Source organism: Amyelois transitella, chromosome 21 (assembly GCF_032362555.1).
Source record: "Amyelois transitella isolate CPQ chromosome 21, ilAmyTran1.1, whole genome shotgun sequence".
Lineage (NCBI taxonomy): Eukaryota > Metazoa > Arthropoda > Insecta > Lepidoptera > Pyralidae > Amyelois > Amyelois transitella.
The window spans coordinates 1,000,475-1,022,479 of record NC_083524.1 but is presented as its reverse complement, the minus strand read 5'-3'; the positions used below and the strand labels follow the sequence as shown (position 1 = coordinate 1,022,479).

At 37.1% G+C, this 22,005-nt stretch overlaps 3 protein-coding genes across 3 annotated transcripts; 2 read left to right on the top strand and 1 right to left on the bottom strand.

Moving 5' to 3' along the window:
- Positions 1-2,550: 2,550 nt before the first annotated feature.
- On the bottom strand, positions 2,551-9,822 carry LOC106142176 (prostatic acid phosphatase-like). The gene is made up of 8 exons (XM_013343853.2): positions 9,704-9,822; positions 8,609-8,719; positions 5,660-5,757; positions 5,144-5,282; positions 4,354-4,536; positions 3,884-4,004; positions 3,358-3,566; positions 2,551-3,201 (listed from the first exon to the last, which is right to left on the bottom strand). Exons 1-8 carry the CDS (start codon positions 9,800-9,802, stop codon positions 3,019-3,021), a joined length of 1,143 nt encoding a protein of 380 aa, XP_013199307.1. The 5' UTR covers positions 9,803-9,822; the 3' UTR covers positions 2,551-3,018.
- LOC132903066 (piggyBac transposable element-derived protein 3-like) lies at positions 5,994-8,382 on the top strand. Its single transcript, XM_060950363.1, has 2 exons — positions 5,994-6,184; positions 6,451-8,382. Exons 1-2 carry the CDS (start codon positions 6,174-6,176, stop codon positions 8,204-8,206), a joined length of 1,767 nt encoding a protein of 588 aa, XP_060806346.1. The 5' UTR covers positions 5,994-6,173; the 3' UTR covers positions 8,207-8,382.
- Positions 9,823-15,482: 5,660 nt separating the features above from the next.
- On the top strand, positions 15,483-21,719 carry LOC106142177 (prostatic acid phosphatase). The gene is made up of 8 exons (XM_013343854.2): positions 15,483-15,593; positions 16,011-16,121; positions 16,602-16,699; positions 17,629-17,767; positions 18,684-18,866; positions 19,688-19,808; positions 20,384-20,592; positions 21,316-21,719. The coding sequence occupies exons 1-8, from the start codon at positions 15,495-15,497 to the stop codon at positions 21,496-21,498; spliced, it is 1,143 nt and encodes a 380-aa protein (XP_013199308.1). The 5' UTR covers positions 15,483-15,494; the 3' UTR covers positions 21,499-21,719.
- Positions 21,720-22,005: the final 286 nt, after the last annotated feature.

Genomic DNA, 22,005 nt, shown 5'->3' with positions numbered 1-22,005 from the left:
GGTATCTCTTGACCGGAGGGCTGGAAATTATCTGGCTCAGAGAATCAGCATTGCCATTCGAATTGGCAATGCTGCCAGCCTTCTGGGCACATTCCCGCATGTTGATGCTATGCAAGGACTGTACAATTTATAAATTAAATTTTAGTTTGTAGTCATCTTTTTTCTTTCTTTTTATAAGTAGTTTTAGTTTTAATTGTTTTAATTTGATTATTGCATTGAATTTGATAATTGTAATCTCTATTATTGTCCTAAGATGATTTTCTTCACTTAGGGTTATTCTATTTTTTTAAATAATAAAGCGAAAGTTAGTCTTGAGTGCCACTGCGTAGTGAAAACACGTGTTTATTCTAAACTATTTCAGACTTTTTCAAGTTTAATAATAAAAATGTTAAAAAAAAAACGCGCTAATAGTACACTACCTCAGAGGTGGCAAGGAAACGGATGCATATTATGACGCTTGCAACTTTTTGCATCGTTATATCACAGAAACGGTAGCTTTGTTGAAAAAAAATATTGATATCTTTTTTATAGATAACTTTATGATCTACAATATATGTCTGAGGTAATTTTCCGATTTGAAAAACTTACCGTTTTAAAGAAAATTGCGATACACCCATTTTTTACCTTTGACCGTGAGTAAATTTTTTTCCTTAAACCGGAATCATGGGGAATTTTTAAATATTGATTGTGTTTTAAATAATTATACTCATTTTCAGCTTGATGGGAATTAATGTAGCTATGTAAATTAGTAGCGGCCCGCTTGTGCAGCAAACGGTTCAAGCCAAAGCCGACTTTAGGCGCTACAGGTTACGGCGCTAAATCCACTGCGGGTAACGCAACGTGTGTTCGCGGTTCTACAGAACAACGTCTATGGATAAACTGAAAAATTAAGATTTTTTTTTCTTCGTATTTTTTCGGGATAAAAAGTATCCTATTTTACGCCCAGGATAATAAGGTATAATTATACCAAGTTTCATCAAAATCGAACCGTTAGTTTTCACGTGATGCCTGAACATACAGACAGACAGACAAAAATTTTTTTAATCACATTTTTGTGTTTGGTATCGATCCAGTAACACCCCCTGCTATTTATTTTTTCAATATTTTCAATGTACAGAATTGACCTTTCTACAGATTTATTATATGTATAGATTATATCTACTGCCGCCCCCAAAGCGCATGTGTTATGTGCAGGCGCATGTGTGTGTGTGTGTCACTCCTCTACAGCGAGGTGAAGATGTACCCAAAATTAACACCAAGTGAAAGATTAAATTTTTATCTATACATATAATAAAACAGTAAAAATATTTTGTCTGTAGGTACATTGAGTATTTTTGACTGAAATGGATAGAGGGACACTTAGAATGAATAATAGAAAGCAAAAATATATATTTTTTTAATTTCTTGTCTATCTGTCTGTGTGGATGATCACGATTATCTCCGTAAGAACTGAACCGATTTACTTAAAACTTTTGCCAATTGCTTTGTTTTAACTCTATATTTAAAGTTTAATAACTAAATATTTAAAGTTTGTTTCATCAGAATCGGTTCACTAAAAAAAAAGTTATCGACATTTGAATGAACTCAAGACATGAGTTTGCATGCAAATAAGTTACGAAATTCAAAATTCAAAGTCATTTATCATTGTACGGCAGCATAATACTTATTACATATAAAAATCAGTGAAAGGCCACTAAGGGATAGACTTACAAACTTGGGATTCTTTTTTAGGCGATGGGCGAGCAACCTATCACTATTTGAATCTCAATTCTATCTGATTTCTTAGAAGTGTAGTTTGTACCACCGCTTCTTCTATACATGCGCTTTGGGAGCAGTATAGTAGATATAATTAGATTTAAGTGATGCTACGTCAATAAGTGATACCTTGTATACAATTTCGAAAATAATTATAAAAAAATTGCGGATAGCCTGTATGCGAGTAGGTGGTGCTGATTTGGCGCGAGCGACCTGCAGGTAAAAGCTAATAGACCTGACTTTGTTAACGTTTTGGTTTGTATAAACTGGCCCTGACTTGACAAGATAATATAATACCTATATGCGTTTCCATTATTAAGAATCAGAAAAAGTATAGAGTTCAAGCCATACATATATATAAACACGTCACCCTTGCGGGGTAGACAGAGCCAACAGTCTTAAAAAGACTGATAGGCCACGTTCAGCTGTTTGGCTTACTGATAGAATTCAATGAACTTATTGTACTGATATAAATAATGCACTCTGTTATAATAAATGATGGATTTATTAGGATTTACTTTAACTATGACCGGATACAACAAAAACTGGAATTACAGAGAGAGCGGAAGGAAGTTTACACAGATAAAAGAAAGTATTAGTGTTGCCAGGAAGGCGCCAAATTTATATTAACACTTTAACATGTACTTTGGTGTTTTCTTATCAAAATTACTAATCTGGAATATTTTCGGAGTGTAAAAGATTTTCCAGACTGGAAAGGGTAGGTATGCTAGTGATGTAACTGGGAACAGGCAAGGAGTGCAGTGCAATGTCAGTATCAAATAAAAATATCAGAAATACTTGCGCAAGCGCAAAATTTGTATTTGAATAAACAATATAAAACATGATAACAAAATTTATATAAGTTAACAACGGTACAGGCGGACATGTCATACTTCAAAATCAAAAGATTAATATTTGAATAACAAATTTGACAGATTTTAACTAGCATACCTTTGTATTGTCAAAATTCAATTATATATCGAACAATCAATCGTCGATAATAAAAAGAAACGTGTGCATTGAAACCTGAGTTTATAAATGTATAAATTATATTTCAATTAGAAGTTCAAAAGTAGATTTAAAATTTCAAAAAAATAGTAAAACCATAAAAAAAAACAGAAATCACAATTTATAAATAATGCACCGAAAAATTTTGTGAAATCGATAACGAATCAGCTATTTTTAACAAGGTTACAATGTAACAATATACGAGTATAATATATGACCTCTTACAAGAGGGTAACAATGATGTAGAAGAATGTCTCATTCAAAAGACGACTCATCAGCCACCAAGTCTTCTGTGAAGCCGCACTCTTCTCTCCAGGTGTCGATGTCTCTGGCATTGACTTCTGTCAGCGCCACGAACTGATCATAATCGCAGAGGACATCGCAGCCTTCCACTTGAAGGTAGACCACGTCTTCTCCAGGTGACGGCAGATACACAGGCTGTAGAAAGAAGAAAAAGAATGTATATAATTAAATGTGATGTAAATAAAACTCTTACGTTACTGTATTACTAACGGACAACTTCAACTTCTGATTTAAATATCATCTATATATGCCATATTATTTTTATATACAAGAGATTAATAAATTTCTTACCAAAACAACATATTTCCCAGTGGCAGTAACCCTTCTAAGTTCCAAAGAGTAGGCTGAAGCGTATCTTGGGGCTCCTTGCTTGTTCACCTTGGTGACCGCTTCGAAGGAGAAGACGTTGAAATCGTGAGCGGAGTAGATCCTGAGCCTTGGGGTGTTCACGCCAGAAATAGCCACGTTGGCGTAGGTGTAGAACTCGTCGAGAAGTACTCCTTTGAAATTGTAAATGTAATGCTATTAGCAAATTGAATTGATGATGCGTTAAGTATTGGTGATGAATCAAAATAAAAAAGAAATCGATACAATATTTGTTGCTTATACTTAGTGTCTGAATTATTGATTAAATAACCACACCTGGTCATAAACAAAAATGCAATAACGACGTCAGTGAAAGAACTCACACTACATTAAAATTTACTTATGTTCATACGAATTATTCTTTAACAACGAAATCAAGAAACTTTTTGTAAAGATATCTTATGATTTCTACGGTTATAATGGAACACTTCATAACATTATGAATAAGTACCTGCTTGATAAGGTATGTAAGCTTCATTTCCGAAACTCAAATCCATGGAGTCACCAGCGGCTTCTTCTATGTCATCGAAAATAGCTTCAAGTTCTGGTGTCAACGGTAAACCAAGGCTTCGCTGCAAATGAAATTGGCATTAATTATTAATATACGCGAAAATTTGGACCTTAGAATGGTTCAAGAAGTTTTTTTAGTTATTAGAAGAAATTGATCCAAAATTTGTTGCTTGTCTTATCATCGAAGCTATGTGGTATGCCATGGGCTTTATTACAATACACACTTAAATGATGACGACTAATGATCGCTATATCTGTAGTAACATGCAGAAAGTAAAATTTATCTGCTTCTTCCGATTCAGCCATGGATGTCTTCATCATTAAGAGCTGATATAGCTAACAATCATTGAAGATCTCTCACACGTTCATAAGAAAGAAGAAGAACAGAAAATGACCAAACAATATACCAACCTGACTAGCATAGACATCATATAAGGCGTACACAACTACTGGTAAATTTGAGATGTCGAAGCCCAACTGGTTAGACAACGCAGCCAAAACATCACTGTATTTGGCCGTGTATTCTGGATCAGGTATTAAGTACAACGAGGTGCTAGCTGTTGAATAAGTTGGACAGTTGACGGAGGCGGTATTCTGGAAGAAAAATATAGCTTTACGAACTTTTACACGCAGCTGTAAATTTAACGATTTCTACAAAATGCGACGAATTTAGCGCCACCCACAAAAGAATACAAGTTTACAGGTTTTCCTCAAATCCCACGGGAACAATAGTTTTTACCGGTATGAAAGGCACCCCATGTCCTTCGCCAGACTCTTAATTGTAAACATATTTTAAACGTGATATTTCGAAAAAATAATTCAGTAGATGACCCGTGACGAGATAACAAACAAATAATTTTCGCATTATAATCATTACTAACAATATTAATTATATTAATTTCATCTTCTATTTCAAGCAACCGTTTTTCATCACCACTTTCGTAGGTAATTAAGTAATAGCTTTTCTCTGCTGTACAAAATGTGTTGCTATAATCTTCTGAGTAGCATCATCCTGATGATCACTACTAAGTTGTTTTTTAAGACGTCATCTTATCCATATTGATACGGAATGTAATATTTGATCAGATTAAGATTCAAAAGACAGCTTCGAAAACTTTTCGTTTTTGAAAATCGATGTTGTTTATTTTATATTTTTACGTTCTTATTATATACTGACGTTATTTAACATACAACTACTTACAAAATCATATTTCAGAGGTACTGTAGTATAAGGAACTGGCTCCCAAGCGAGATCTGGATTCCAATTCTTACCAGTGGGAGGGTAGATAGCAGCCAAAGCTGAGAGGATGGTCATCTTAGCTCTGGTAACGTCTGTAGACCTAGAAATCAGTACTTAATTATAATATAAGTTGGTCATTATGTGCAGGTTTTCGTTCCCGTGAGAATTTTCATGAGAAATAATAAATATAGCTTGATATAGCAAGAGTATTTTCACAATCGAGTGATTCGAGCATTTAAAGATTTATATATTGAATCTGAGAGCAATACCTCCAACCATCACCCTCTTGATATTTTAGTCCATCATAATTTAGCATTTAATTTCCTCCCATCTGACCTGAGTGAACTTGATAACATGAACACCCAATTGAAAACACGGTGATTGCCCTTGGAGATAGTTTTTATTTTGCTTAATCTAAAATGCTTTTGGAACCACATGGACATATGGACAAATAGTATCTATATAAAGACAACCAACCTGATGAAGACTTCTGATCGGTTGTAGTTATCAGACAAGAGCTCGTCGTAGCGACTCCGGATGAATTTGCCAAGCTCGAAAGCTCTCTTCTTTCCGGCCTGAAAAATTAGGTGAATTAGTAATATATTATTATTTTTTTCTTTCAATTTCTACTTAACCCGATGCTTGACCATAAGATTCAGTATCTGCTTTGAGATATTTTTTTTATACTATGATTTTTTTTGGACGACATTTTGATTAAAACAAAATTATGAAAAGTGAAAATCGCATTTTAACTCTTCAATTCCCAGTGTCACTTGTAGGTGACACAAGTTTGATAATTTTTTTTTTAATACATACTATTTTTATTTTTTAATTCTACCACTATAATAGTAAAGCTATTGAATGATATTATTTACTTTTTTTTTCTGGCAACACTAACCTAAAGTCATCTGTTAAATTCATTCATTTGTTTCGCGCGTAATTCGACCTGTTCTAGTTTTTGTGACTTCGTGCGATAAAAAGTGAAAGAAATATGCCTAGACCGTAAGTATTGATATTTTTTCTTTTTATATGTATTTCATGAATATGTTAGCTGTTATAAAAATGTGTTTTATAATAAAAATAACTTATAGCATTATTGATATATCTTTGGATATGTGGGGTGTCACTTGTGGGTGACACTGGGCATTATAGTAACTATACATACATAAACTATCTGAATTCATTCAAAGTAAAAACTCAGCTATTCTTTGCATTTAGGCTTATTGCTTTTTGTTGCTTTTGTTTGAATGCTTGCATGCGTGTTACAGGTTGACGTTAGATGAAATTGCTGAGGTGTTGGACAACTGGGATGATCCAGGTGATATTATTTTATTTCCTCCTGAAGATGGTACGGTGACTGACGAAGATAGTGGAGACGAAAATGAAGCTAATATACTACGTCTACCAAGTCGAATGCTTCGATCTCATGTGGAACTACAAGAGAGACCCTCCACCTCAGGAGAAAATTCTTCACATAATTTAGAAGAAGGAGAAGAAATCGATTTGCCTGCACCAAAGAAAAAACAGAAAAAAGACAATACTATAAAAAAATGGTACAACAATGTCAGCAATATTTCTTTCACTACTTGCGGTAAGGGAGACTGTGACGAAGAAGTTTTTAGTAATCCCCAAAAAGAGATAACTCCCGTGGAGTGTTTCGAGTTGCTCTATGGGGACGAGATAATAAAGTTTATAGCTGATATGAGCAATTTATATGCTTTACAGAGAAATCACACTCTAAATGTGACTTGTGACGAAATTAGAGTTTACATTGCAATACTGCTTCTTACAGGTTATTTGACGCCAAAGTACATGCGAATGTTCTGGGAAGTAAAAAGTGACACGCACAATGACCTAGTAGCATCTAGCATAAGGCGAAATAGATTTTTCGAAATTCAGCAATATCTTCATCTTTCAGATAGTACATCCTTACCCCCCAACGATAAATTTGCTAAAGTTCGGGAATATTTCACGAAACTAAACGGAAATTTCGTTGCAAATTTCAAAAGAGCTGGTTCCTCACATATTTCAATCGATGAAACTATAGTGCCATACTTTGGGAGACACGGCACAAAGCAACATATACATGGAAAACCTATAAGGTTCGGCTACAAGCTCTGGTCAGCAGCTACTCGCCATGGATATCTAGTGAGTTGTGAGCTTTATCAAGGTGCGTCTGGACCTGTCCTCAAAATGCAGTCTGAATTGGGTCTAGGTGCTGCTGTAATTTTGGAGCTCCATGCCAGATTACCACAGGAGCTAGGGCCATACAATTTATACTTTGACAATTTTTTTACTGGGTTACCTTTGCTAAAATATTTGCGAGAGCAGAATGTTGGGGGCACTGGTACTGTAAGAGAAAACCGTCTGCAGAATTGCATTTTGCCAAACTCGAAGGAAATGAAAAAAGAACCCAGAGGTAAGCTAAGCCATAAGATCTCTGATGAAATAATTGCTGCTAAATGGCATGACAATAGTATCGTCACCATTGCATCCAACTGTCACGGATTAGATCCTATAACAAAAGTGGATCGGATTGGATTTGTGGACAAAAAACGTGCAAAAATTCAAGTCGACTGCCCAGCCATCATCAAGATGTACAATAAGTATATGGGTGGGGTAGATCGTTTTGACGAAAACGTTGACTCCATGAGAGTATCTCTTCGTGGTAAAAAGTGGTGGTTCCCTCTCTTTGCTTTTGGATTAGATGCAGCTTGTCAAAATGCATGGCTGATAAAAAGACAATCAGAAAATAACTGGACCTACTGCGATTTTCGGCGAAATGTGGCAACTATATATCTGCAAAAATATGGCATATCTCCGAGCCGTAATTCAGCTTGTGGTGTTCCTATGCAGATGAGAGTGCCTGCCGAAGTGAGGAGTGCAGGAAGTGCGGACGATCACTCGGAAGTTGACTGCTCTCAACGAAGATGTGGTTATTGTCACCAACGCACTAGAAAAATGTGTGCCAAGTGCAATATTGGTTTACATCTAAAGTGTTGGTATAGCTTTCACAATAAATAAGTTTATTTTTTCATTTTATAAATACATTTTGTTATAAAACCAGATGTTTTATTTCTACTGTAAGAAAAAATGTTAATTACACTATGCCTAGTGTCACCTGTAGGTGACCCCCCCGAAAAAAATATAAGGGGGTAGTCTACATTTATTTTTTATTTTTTTAGGCTTATATAAACACAAAATAGGTTATGTTTTACAAAAACAATGATTATATTTTCACTTTATTGGTCATGGGAATTGAAGAGTTAAGTATAGCGCTTCCAAAATCATCCTTACCTTGGAGTTGTGTTCAGAAACCTGTGTCAATTAAAGTTACACATTCAGATTGATTGAATACACAAGTTGTCCGTCCTAGAGTTCAATTTCTAAAGAAACTATAATACATAAATTTCATTTGTATCTTACCAACGTGAGTTGACCATATCCGTATGGCGCTGAAAGCTCCTCTAAAGCCACGGGATCAGTTGAGAGCGCGAGAGAGGATCCCATGGGTGTCCGGTCACCATGTCTGTGGACCTGATGAGGAATATTTGTCACCATCATCATCATGATAAAAATCCGACTAATGAATTCGATTCTTTCACTCTCTGCCAATAACTGATTTATAGTAAACTAGCTGTGCCAGCGACTTCGTCCGCGTGGAATAGTTATTTTGGGCATCATTGAAGCCTTCAAGAATGTATAATTTTCCCTGATTTTTTTCACATTCTCCATTATTTCTAAGCTCCTAATAGTTGTAATATGGCCTTTTTCGATAAATGGTCTATTCAACACAAAAATAATTTTTCAATTCGAACCAGACGCTCCTGAGATTAGCGCGTTCAAACAAACAAACTCTTCAGCTTTATAATATTAGTTTAGATTAACTTTTAACAGCTTCATACCCAGCACCTACATAAGAATACAGGTTTTCGCAAATCCCACGGGAACTAATGATTTTGCCGGGATGAACGTTACCCTTTGTCCTTCTCCAGACTGTTAATTATTTTAACGTGATATTTCGGGAAATTTCATGAGAATAGGTCAAGCCGTTTCGGAGGAGTACGTGAACGAACATTGTGACACGAGAATTTTATATATAAGGTTAGGCCATGCAGTTGAACGTAGCCTTATAGTCATTTCGAGACCTGTCCACGTCGTGATAGATAAAGATGAGATATAGTATACTCATGTAAATTATGTGCCGTGAGGTTACCGGCACAGTGCCGTGTGGTTACCGGCAGAAATAGAAAAAAGAATAGGACCACTCCATCTCTTTACCGTGGATGTCGTTAATGGCGACTAAAGAATAGGCTTGTAAACTTGGGATTCTTCTTTTAGGCGACAGGTTAGCAACCTGTCACTATTTGAGTCTCAATTCTATCATTAAGCCAAACAGCTGAAAGTGGCCTATCAGTTTTTTTTTAAGATTGTTGGCTCTGTCTCGCAAGGGATATAGACGTGATTATATGTATGTATGTAAATATATACTTTATGACTGATATAATGAAGAATACTCACCAGAAAGCTCAACACCAGTTCAGTTCCGTCCGTGACGTCATCACCACAGACGGCCTGACTCCAGATCATCAGCAGCAGAAAACCCACGAACTTGAACATGTTTTTTGGTCAATTTCCACTGCCAATGATGAAGCAAAAACATTTCGCAAATTCTTTTATAATAACCTTTATCGACGATTGGAGATAATCGATTGTAATCCGAAAGATTACTAATTTATTACATGTCAACATACACATATAATTGCGTCTTATCCCTTACGGGGTAGACAGCCACAACCGGCTTCAAAAGTCTGAAAGGTCACGTTCAGCTGTATGGCTTAGGGATTGAATTGAGATTTAAATAGTGACAGGTTGCTAGCTAATCGCCTACGAGAAGAATCCCATGTTGATTAGCCTATCCCTCAGTCGCATTTTACGACATCCATGAAAGAGATGGAAAGCTCCTATTCTTAGAGCACTATTAATATTCGGAATAACTTAAGACAAATTTATTATATTTTAATGACTAGCACACATAATGGGAGTTTGTATTAAAAAAATGTTGATAGCTTAGAAAGAAGAAAGGCGACTAAGGGATAGGCTTACAAACTTGTGATTCTTTTTAAGGCAATGGGCTAGCAACCTGTCACTATTTGAATCTCAATTCTATCATTAAGCCAAACAGCTGAACGTGGCCATTCAGTCTTTTCAAGACTGTTGGCTCTGTCTACCCTGCAAGGGATATAGACGTGACCATATGTATTTATGTAGCTGTCAGCTAAGTAAAGCCGGACTTACACTATACGAGGCACTATGCGCTTGCGTCACGCCTACGTGATAGCAAGACACACCTACTTAGATGATATTATCATTGTGATAACACATTTATCTATTTATTTGGGTTCAGCTTTTTATCACATGCAGAAACGGCTTAGTACCTATAGGCAGATATTGGCAAAGCCATTATCATTACCAATTGAATTTGAACCTGATTAAAATTTTTCTACAATGTCATACTTCTTCATATACATATAATCGTCTATATACCTTGCAGAGTAGACAAAACCAACATTGCATTGAAGCATTAATGTGGAGGGTGCGACTGACAAAACTTCAGAAAGCACGTACCTATTTATTCCCCAAACTAAAAGAAAAACTTCGCGGTAAACGTTTTGTGAACGCTGAGGAAGCAGTCGCTGCGTTTGAAAGGGCCGTCGAAGAGACACCTAAGGAAGAGTGGACAAGGTGCTTCTCCCTATGGTTCAGCATGAAACGATGTATTGACGTAAAGGGACACTATTTTGAAAAGATATAATAAAACTAATATTATAGTAGAATGCTCAGTTTTTAATTTTCTAAAAACTTTCAGTTTGACCCTCGTATCTTCTTCCTCCTGGCTTTAGTCCCGGTTGCATCCTCACCGCTCTGGAGAGGAGTCCGGGGTATGCCTTTGACCATTTATCCTGGATTGGGTGAGTCAGGTTTTACACCGTGCCGTGTGGTTCCCGGCACCAATTAAAAAAAAAGAAGAATAGGACCACTCCATCTCGTTCCCATGGATGTCGTAAAAGGCGACTAAGGGATAGGCTTATAAACTTGGGATTCTTCTTTTAGGCGATGCGCTAGCAACCCGTCACTATTTGAATCTCAGTTCTATTATTAAGCCAAACAGCTGAACGTGGCCTATCAGTCTTTTCAAGACTGTTGGCTCTGTCTACCCCGTAAGGGATAAAGACGTGATCATATGTATGTAGGTTTTACACGAAACGACTCCCATCTGACCTCGGCAAGGGAACGGTATTAGATCGATCATGTTTACACATCCAGTTACCTGAATGTGCAGGTTTCCTCACGATGTTTTCCCTCGCCGTAAGAGAACCAGTAAGTATTCAAACTAATGTACGTAGTTTAGAAATTTGTCATTGGTGCTCGTAGCATTAATGTGGAGGGTGCGACCGGGAATACGAAGAGATGAGAGAGAGGGGCTTGATTATTGCTCACGAGAGAATTAGTTGACGTGCAATTTGTCTACGATGTTAAATTTTAAAATTCCCATAAGATTTAATGCCATTAGCTTCGTTGCGTATAACTTCTTACAACTTTACAGATTATGTGAAAAAATGCATTCAAACTTTGCAATGTGAACCTGTTCAGGAGTCTGTTTTTAACCAATAAAGCTAAATAAATTATGAACGTAATAGATTCATACATATATACATAAAATCACGTCTACATCCCTTGCGGAGTATACAGAATAGAGTCCTTCGAAAGAGAAAAAGTATAAAGCAGCCAAGAAGCTAGCCAGCAGACGTGCCGTGTGGTTCCCGGCATCAATACAAAAAAGAATAGGACCACTCCATCTCTTTCCCATGGGTGTCGTAAAAGGCGACTAAGGGGTAGGCTTATAAACTTGGGATTCTTCTTTTAGGCGATGGGCTAGCAACCTGTCACTATTTGAATCTCAATCCTATCTTAAAGCCAAAAAGCTGAACGTGGCCTATCAGTCTTTACAAGGCTGTTGGCTCTGTCTACCCCTCAAGGAATATAGACGTGATTATATGTATGTATGTATGTATAAAGCAGCCAAAACCGCGGGCTGCAGGCTACCTACTCGTACATATAATTAAATAAGCGTTTTATTATTAGGATTACGATAGCGATGTAAGTTTATTCCGCCCACGACTCAACCACTCATCGATCAGATGGTTGTAAAAAATAACATGATTTAGACTTCAGAGCCTGATTAGGACTTTATTTTTAATCCGTTTACATACATACACACATATAATACACGTCTATATCCCTTACGGGATAGAAAGAGCCAACAGTCTTAAAAAGACATCAACAATAGGCATCGTTCAGCTGTTTGACTTAATGATAGAATTGAGATTCATATAGTGACAGGTTGCTAGCCTGTCGCCTAAAAGAAGAATCTCAAGTTTATAGGCCTATCCCTTAGTCACCTTTTACGACATCCATGGGAAAGGAATGGAATGATCCTATTCTTTTTTCTATTGGTGCCGGGAACCACATGGCACGATCATTTTAATCCGTTTCATGATCAATAAAGGAGGTTCTTTTTAAAATCTTTACTTATAAATGCGAAAGTAAGTTAATTTGTTTGTTTGTTGTGTCTTCGCGCGTTATCTACTGGACCAATCTTCTTGAAATATCACGTATATATAGTTGAGTCTGAAAAGGATATACGGTACCTATCATCCCGGTAAAAACTATAGTTCCCGTTTAATTTGCAAGAACCTGTATTCTTTTGTTGGTAGCGCTAATTTCGTTGTTCCTTGTAGATTGTACATTCATCGCTTTATTCGCGCATGTGCAGCTGCGAGTAATAGCTAGTGGAAATACTACTTATTTAAAACAACGAATACGTGTATAACCCTAAGAATAATGGCAACTTAACAATCCTACTAATACTGAGAAAGTTTGTGAGTATGTCAGGATGTCAGTATGGATGTTTGTAACTCTTTCACGCAAAAACTACTGAACCGGTTACGATTAAATTTGGTATGTAGGTAGCTGAAGACCCAGAATAACATACTACTCTGTCAAGAAAGTAGCAGGAAAAGATCAATAATACACAAACTGTTTGTTATTCATCCAAATTTATTTTATCACCTTTAAAATATGCTCCTTTAGAAACGATACACTTACGCCAACGAATAATCCAATCATCAAAACATTTTTTAAACGCTGTTTCCGGAATTGAGGCCAGTTCTCGCCGCGAATTCTCTTTTATGTCTTCTACCGATTGAAAACGGGTGCCACGAAGTGGTAATTTGAGTTTAGGAAAAAGAAAAAAGTCGGCTGGAGCCATATCTGGTGAATATGGTGGTTGCTCGATGGTATTTGTTGAGTGTTTGGTTAAAAATTCGTTCACAATGATGGCCTTGTGCGAAGGTGCATTATCATGGTGCAAAATCCAAGAATTTTCTTTCCACAAATCTGGTCTTTTTCGTCGGATTTGCTCTCTTAAACGCCGCATAACACTCAAATAATATTCCTTATTTACCGTTTGACCTTCCGGCAAGAATTCCGAGTGCACAACACCGCGATAGTCAAAGAAAACAGTCAACATGACTTTGACTTTTGAACGACTTTGGCGTGGTTTTTTCGGTTTCGGTTCAGTTGGAAGGCGCCACTCCGAAGCTTGTTGACTAGTTTGCATTTCAAACTCGTAAACCCACGTCTCGTCACCAGTAACAATGCGTTTCATGAATGTTGGGTCGGAATTGACTCGTTCTAGCATGTCCTCAGCGACTCTCATGCGATTGAGTTTTTGAAAAAAATTCAGGTCTTTTGGGACTAGCCGAGCGGCAACATGTTTCATATCCAAATTATTAGTTAAAATGGTACGGATCGACTCGTGAGATACAGAAAGTTCGGTGGCTATCTCTCTCAAAGTTGAATGAGGATTTTCAGTCACTATTTCCTTCACTTTTGCGATGTTAACTTCAGTTGCAGACGTTGATGGCCTACCAGAGCGAGGCAAATCTTCCATCACATCCCGACCGCTTTTGAACGCTTTGTACCACTCATAAGCACGAGTTTTTGATAAAGTCTATTCACCGTAAGCCTTCTGTAACATTTTCAGTAACTCCGAACACGATATTCCATTGGCAATGCAAAATTTAAGACAAACTCTTTGTTCGATGTTTTTATCCATTATGAAATTAGCAATACACACTAGATATGATATAACTAAAAATAGCACTGTATTTAATGTAAACAACAGATGCAACTCAAACTCCGCGCCAAAATGGAAAACAGTTGTGCCAATCTAACAACAACAAAAAAAACAAAAATTTGAATTTGGAACCATAAATAAATAATCAATTCCCGATACTTTTCTGACTGAATGTATAGGCTACTTTTTATCGCGGAGTTCCCGCGGGATTTATAGGGTTTCCATGCGAACGAAGTCGCGGGCGGCCTTCTAGTCTATAATAATTTTAGCAATAATCCTATGAAAAATACGATCAACTAAAAAACGGTTTAAATGAGAAGAGAGAAACCTGGAAGTGATTGTATGATGCGATAAGGCCGCCTTTTCTACATGGCCTTAAAATAAGTTTAGGATAAGTTTATTGTTACAATTTTATATTCCAACCTCGTCCGTTTTTTGAAGTCGGTTAAAAATTTGTAAAAGTTTTCTTTAAGTGCATTTACTTGGTGCCAAAATATGTCCCCTCAATTTATCTATTTTAGTGCCGTGTGGTTTCCGGCACCAATAGAAAAATGAATTGGACCACTCCATCACTTTCCCATGGATGTCGTAAAAGGCGAATAAGGGATAGGCTTACAAACTTAGGATTCTTTTTTAAGCGATGGGCTAGCAACCTGTCACTATTTGAATCTCAATTCAATCATTAAGCCAAATAGCTGATCGTGGCCATTCGGTCTTTTCAGGACTGTTGGCTCTGTCTACCCCGCAAGGGACATAGCCGTGACCATATGTATGTATGTATGTATCATTAAGCCAAATAGCTGAGCATGGCCATTCAATCTTTTCAGGACTGTTGGCTCTGTTTTCGGCAAGGGATATGGACGTGACCATATGTATGTATGTAAAAAAAAATCAAATTTTATGTAGGTACTTACATACAGCGTGAAGCTCCCCTTAAACGGAATTCCTTGCAGTTCTTTTTTTAAGCAGCAATAAATTAATAAAGCGATTAAACAATTTGTCGAGTAAGCGGCTAAGCAACGTTCAAAATAGCGTCATAGATAAAAATTATTATAAAAGAATTCGCAAAACAATTCCGCTTCATCATTGGCGGTGGAAATTGACCAAAAAATGTTCAAGTTTGTGGGCTTTCTGCTGCTGATGATCTGGAGTCAGGCCGTCTGTGGTGATGACGTCACGGACGGAACTGAACTGGTGTTGAGCTTTCTGGTGAGTTAAACATACATACATACATATGGTCACGTCAATATCCCTTGCGGGGTGAACAGAGCCAATAGTCTTGAAAACACAGAATGGCCACGTTCAGCTTTTTGGCTTAATGATAGAATTGAGATTCGAACAGTGACAGGTTGCTAGCCCATCGCCTAAAAAAGAATCCCAAGTATGTAAGCATATCCCTTAGTCGCCTTTAACGACATCCATGGGAAAGAGATGGAGTGGTCCTATTCTTTTTTTTTTTATTGGTGATGGTTGTATCTCAATTGTATCTTAAAGCCAAATAGCTGAACGTGGCCTATCAGTCTTTTCAAGACTGTTGGCTCTGTCTACCCCGCAAGGGATATAGACGTGATTATATATGTATATATATGTATGTATGTAATAATTTCATTTCTGTTTTTTTTTCAGATTAACAGGCATGGTGACAGGACACCAATGCAATCTTCCGTGATAATGTCAACCGACCCTGAAGCTTTGGCAGAGCTTACACTTCAATATGGATATGGTCAACTAACCCCGGTAAGTTTCCAAAGGTTACTAACACCTTATTATATGTTAAACGATATTTATGCACATGCTAAACCGCTCCAAAATTCAACATACATACATACATAGAATCACGCCTCTTTCCCGGAGCGGTAGGCAGAGATTACCTCTTTCCACTTGCCACGATCTCTGCATACTTCCTTCGCTTCATCCACATTCATAACTCTCTTCATACAAGCTCGGCGGTTTCGGGTACTTTTGACCTGACCCTTTACCAGGACGTCCTAAATTTGATCAAGATACGTTCGTCTAGGTCTTCCCATTCCGACCTTTCCCTCCACACTCTCCAAAATTCAATATCATTCAAAATTCATCTCTCCTCTCACGGGTCTACTAGAAGAGATTTCATTTGAAATAAGTAGCACTTTTGTATGTACTGTAATAAATATATAATTTTGTATTAGGAATTATTTCTTATTATAATACACAATAATCACTGATTTCACATTTCAGAACGGTATCAGGAGAGCTTACCAGCTTGGCAAGCACATCAGAAACCGCTACAATGAGCTCCTGTCTGCTAACTACAACAGATCAGAAGTCTACATCAGGTACTTTAACTATTTCTTGTAAATCTTTGGAAGTGTCTTTAGTATCTTTGTGGTTCCCGGCTCCAATACAAAAAAGAATAGGACCACTACATATCTTTCCCATGGATGTCGTAAAAGGCGACTAAGGGAAAGTTATACTATATACTTACAAACTTGGGATTCTTTATTTTGGCGATGGGTTAGCAACCAGTCACTATTTGAATCTCAATTCAATCATTAAGCCAAATAGCTGAGCGTGGCCATTCAGTCTTTTCAAGACTGTTGGCTCTGTCTTCCCCGCAAGGGATATAGACGTGACCATATGTATGTATGTATCTTTGGAAGCTGCATCTTCTTCTGTATTGTTGTCTACGACTTTACGTCTATTATTCTCTATTATTTTCAGCTTAATAGGTAATGTCCAGTATCTGACATATCAATTTAATTACTTCAGGCTAAGACTTTTTAGGTCATAGTTCATGACTGTTGTAAAAAGCGACTAAAGGCAAACTTGGCATTCATCTTTTAGGCGACGGGCTAGCAACCTGTCACTATTCGAATCTCAATTCTATTATTAAGTAAACTTAAACAGCGTGGCCTGTTAGTCTTTTTGAGATTGTTGGCTCTGTCTACTCCGCAAGTGATATAGTCGTGATAATATGTACATGTATATTTTTAGGTGTTTTAATGAATCTGATAAATAATTTCATCATTATTTTAACCGCATAAAGTGTGCTTTTAGACAAATATAAATTGGAAAGATAAAGATACATACATACATATAATCACGTGTATATCCCTTGCGGGGTAGACAGAGCCAACAGTCTTGACAAGACTGATAGATCACGTTCAGCTTTTTGGCTTGATGATAGAACTGAGATAAGATAAAGATAACTGATTAAAATTCCTTTCTAAATAACTACTAGTGAATCAACTTCTTTCTTTAAAAGGTCTACAGATGTCACCAGGGCCAAGAAGACCATTCTATCAGCCCTAGCAGCAATCTACCCTCCCGCTGGAGAGAGGTGGAACCCAAACTTGGACTGGGAACCCGTGCCTTATACCACGCTCCCTTTGAAGTATGATTTTGTAAGTATTTACGAAACTGTTTATTCTATATGATGACTGTCATCATTTCCTACGCTGTAGATTAAAAAAAAACGTTGAGCTAGATGTATGAATGATTGAATTCAGATTCAAAATGACATAGCAATAAAAGAAGAATCTTATGTTCATTACCTAAGCCTTGATATAATTTTAACAATCTGTGCGCGAATATATTCAGTTGGCAGACAATTTATTTTATTTTTCATTACCAGACCAGCATACATATTTTGTTAAAAGATTCAGATAAATAAATATAATTATACGGAACAAATTACACAGATTAATTTAACCTCTAAGTAAGTTCGAGACTTGTGTTACGATATACTAATTCAAAGATACTTTATTTTATAATGAATACAAATATATAAATAAATATATAGATTAACATCCAAGACCCAGGCAAATCAGAGAAAGTTCGTTTCTCATCATGCTCTGGCCGAGATTCGAACCCGGGACCAACTGTGACACAGACAAGCGCACTATCACTGTGCTACAGAGGCCGTTAAAAAAAAAACTAATTTGAATATCTTATTATCATAAATTTAATGAAAATATAACGGTCTCAAAATAACTACTACAATTATAAATAGTTATCTTAATTAGAATAGATACCATTATATAGAATAGATTCGTACCATTTGGTGTCGAGACACTTGTTCCTTGGGGCAAGGGCGCGCAGGAGTTTCACACGGCGCTCAGCAAACGTCTGAGGGAGACAGGTGACCCTCGCGCGGGCAGCTCTCCTGCGCAGCGTATTGCTATATTTGCTATTGCAATACAGCGCGGGAATGCTGCTTGCGTGATGGGAACCCTTCCTAGAGGCCAAAATTTAAATAATAATGTTTTTAGTTTGTAAATTTAGAATAGAATATCTTTTAACTATACAATTTTCTTCCAGAATACTCCAAACGTCAACTGCCCCAAATTCACGGACGCATATGGCTCGTTGTATCTGTTACCAAACGCTGAATTCTCCGCAAAATACAGTGATATCTTGAATGTGCTGTCTAAACAGTTAGGTTTTAATATCACTGAATATCCAGCTCTGGTGTCCGGAGTTTATGATGTCTATGCCAGTCAGGTTTGTGAAATGTTTTCATTTCATTTCTTTTATCAAGCTGACAAACAAAAATGTCTCACCACAAGATGGGCGATTAGCTGATCTCTTCTTTCTTCTGACGTTAGTCCAGATAACGTACTCTCATATTTTAAGAGGATCTGGAACAACTACTTTGACCTTGGCAACGTTTTCATATTGTAAATAGCTCGGAAAAGGATGAACATCGCGACTCATGCGCATCACGCATTGTAATCGTTTAACCGCCGACACTCCTGAAACCAATGGTAGTCACGCAGCCTATAACATGATATACATACATATGATCACGTCTATATCCCTTGCGGGGTAGAAAAGAATGATAGGCCACGCTCAGCTATTTGGCTTAATGATAGAATTGAGATTCAAATAGTGACAGGTTGCTAGCCCATCGCCTAAAAAAGAATCCCAAGTTTGTAAGCCTATCCCTTAGTCGCCTTTTGCGACATCCATGGGAAAAAGATGGAGTGGTCTTATTCTTTTTTGTATTGGTGCCGGGAACCACATGGTATATTCGAACATGATATATTCGAGGATATTGGGAGGGGAAGGTAACAAAAAATAAGGATTGGACAAAGATCTAGCCGTACCAAGGCTTTATTGTTTGTTTGTCTGTACTGCGTAACTCTTTATTGCACATAAAAATAAATATAATAAATTACAAAACAGTTATTGGATTTAGAAGAATATGAACACTATATTTATTAAATATTTACTACTAAACTGTAAAGATTCGACTTTTGAAAATTAACTGAATTTCGAATTTGAATTTATAGGTTACTAAATATTAACTCATCTATTTACAGAAGAGTCTTGGGCTAGATCTCCCAGAAGAACTAGAAGCCGTCTATGATGAAATCGAAAAAGCAGCCAATGAAGCTTACGGCCTTATCAACGGAGTTGAAGAGTTCATTCCTTTACAAGCAGGTAAGCATTCAAATATTTTTACATCTACATACATACATACATACATAAAATCACGCCTGTAGGCAGAGACTACCTCTTTCCACTTGCCACGATCTCTGCATACTTCCTTCGCTTCATCCACATTCATAACTCTCTTCATGCAAGCTCGGCGGTTTCGGGTACTTTTGACCTACATCTAGTCTGTAGAAAATATAGTCGCAAAGTTAGCTAATTACTATAGAAGACAAACTAACATACATACATATGCTCACGTCTATATCCCTTGCGGGGTAGACAGAGCCACAAGTCTTAAAAAAAGACTGAATGGCCACGTTTAGCTATTTGGCTTAATGATAGAATTGAGATTCAAATAGTGACAGGTTGCTAGCCCATCGCCTAAAAAGAATGCCAAGTTTGTAAGCCTATCCCTTAGTCACCTTTTACGGCATCCATGGGAAAGAGTAGAGACGTAGTGGTTCTATTCTTTTTTGTATTGGTGCCGGGAACCACACGGTACAAAATCTGCAGTGTCTTCAAATTCCAGCTTATTAAAGACTCCTAAAGTTTCTCATATAACCACTTTTCCACTTTTTCAGGTGCCCTTCTCAATGAGTTCTACACATACGCCGATGTGGCTATATCTGGTGCTGACACCCCCAGGTTGAGGTTGTATTCTGCCCACGATTTGAACGTGTATTCCTTCCAAGCAGTCACTAAGGTGGAGAAGCAGGGTGCGCCGAAGTATGCATCAGCATACACCTTGGAACTCAGGAGAATCACTGCTACTGGACAATATGTTGTTCTGGTAAGGTTTTGCCTTGCATATGAATTACAGCGCATTTTAAAATACTTCATGTACATATGTTCCTGATATTATTGGTTCTGTTTTTACATCCTATGGTCATGTTTATATCCCTTGCGGGGTAGACAGAGCCGACAGTCTTGAAAAGACTGAATGGCCACGTTCAGCTATTTGGCTTAATGATAGAATTGAGATTCAAATAGTGACAGGTTGCTAGCCCATCGCCGAAAAAGGAATCCCAAGTTTGTAAGCTTATACCTTAGTCGCCTTTTACGACATCCATGGAAAAGAGATGGAGTGGTCCTATTCTTTTTTGTATTGGAACCACACGGCAATGTCTGATTTTACGACATTACAAATATCATATTTTAATGCATAGCTACTTGTCGTGTGGTATCCGGTACCAATAGAAAAAGAATAGGATCACTCTATGTCTTTACCATGGATGTCGTAAAAGGCGACTAAGGGATAGGCTTACAAACTTGGGATTATTTTTTAGGCGATGGGCCAGCAACCTGTCACTAGTTGAATCTCAATTCTATCATTAAGCCAAATATCTGAAAGTGGCCATTTAGTCGTTCAAGACTGTTGGCTCTGTCTACCCCGCGAGGGAAATAGACGTGACCATATGTTTGTATGTATGTATGAAGGAGAAGAATATTCTTTTCTTCGTTTCAAGACAAGCATTAAAGCAATTCTATCGAATACATTTTATTTCTTTCTCAGCCTGTGTACCTACCGTCGCCCGGCTCTGACGTGGTCTACCTTCAAGTGGAAGGCTGCGATGTCCTCTGCGACTATAATCAGTTCGTGGAGATCACCAAGGTCAATGCCCGGGACATTGACACTTGGAGAACGGAATGTGGTTTCACAGAAGATTTGGTGGTCGACGAGTCTTCTTTTGACTAGTTTTTCCGCTATGACTTCTGTTATTTTCGATTTATCATCAAAAATGTGACATTTAACTGCTGAATTGTCAAAATTTCCCGATCGTGCTAAGTTCATTTGAAGATTTTTATAATTTATTTACACATTCTTTAAATCATCTTTAGACTCATTCATTTGTCTACAGATATGTATATTTATGTACAGAACTTGACCTCATTGAAATAAAACTGTTTCATTATTCACATACTAGTTTTTCTATTTCTTCTTAATAGATTCTTAATTGATTTCTTCGGGATAGGCTTACAAACTTGGGATTCTTTTTTAGGCGATGGGCTAGCAACCTGTCACTATTTGAATCTCAATTCTATCATTAAGCCAAATAGCTGAACGTGGCCATTCAGTCCTTTCAAGACTATTGGCTCTGTCTACCCCGCAAGGGATATAGACGTGAACATATGTATGTATGTATGTATTTCTTCTTAATATTTTACATACATACATGTAATCACGCCTCTTTCCCGAAGAGGT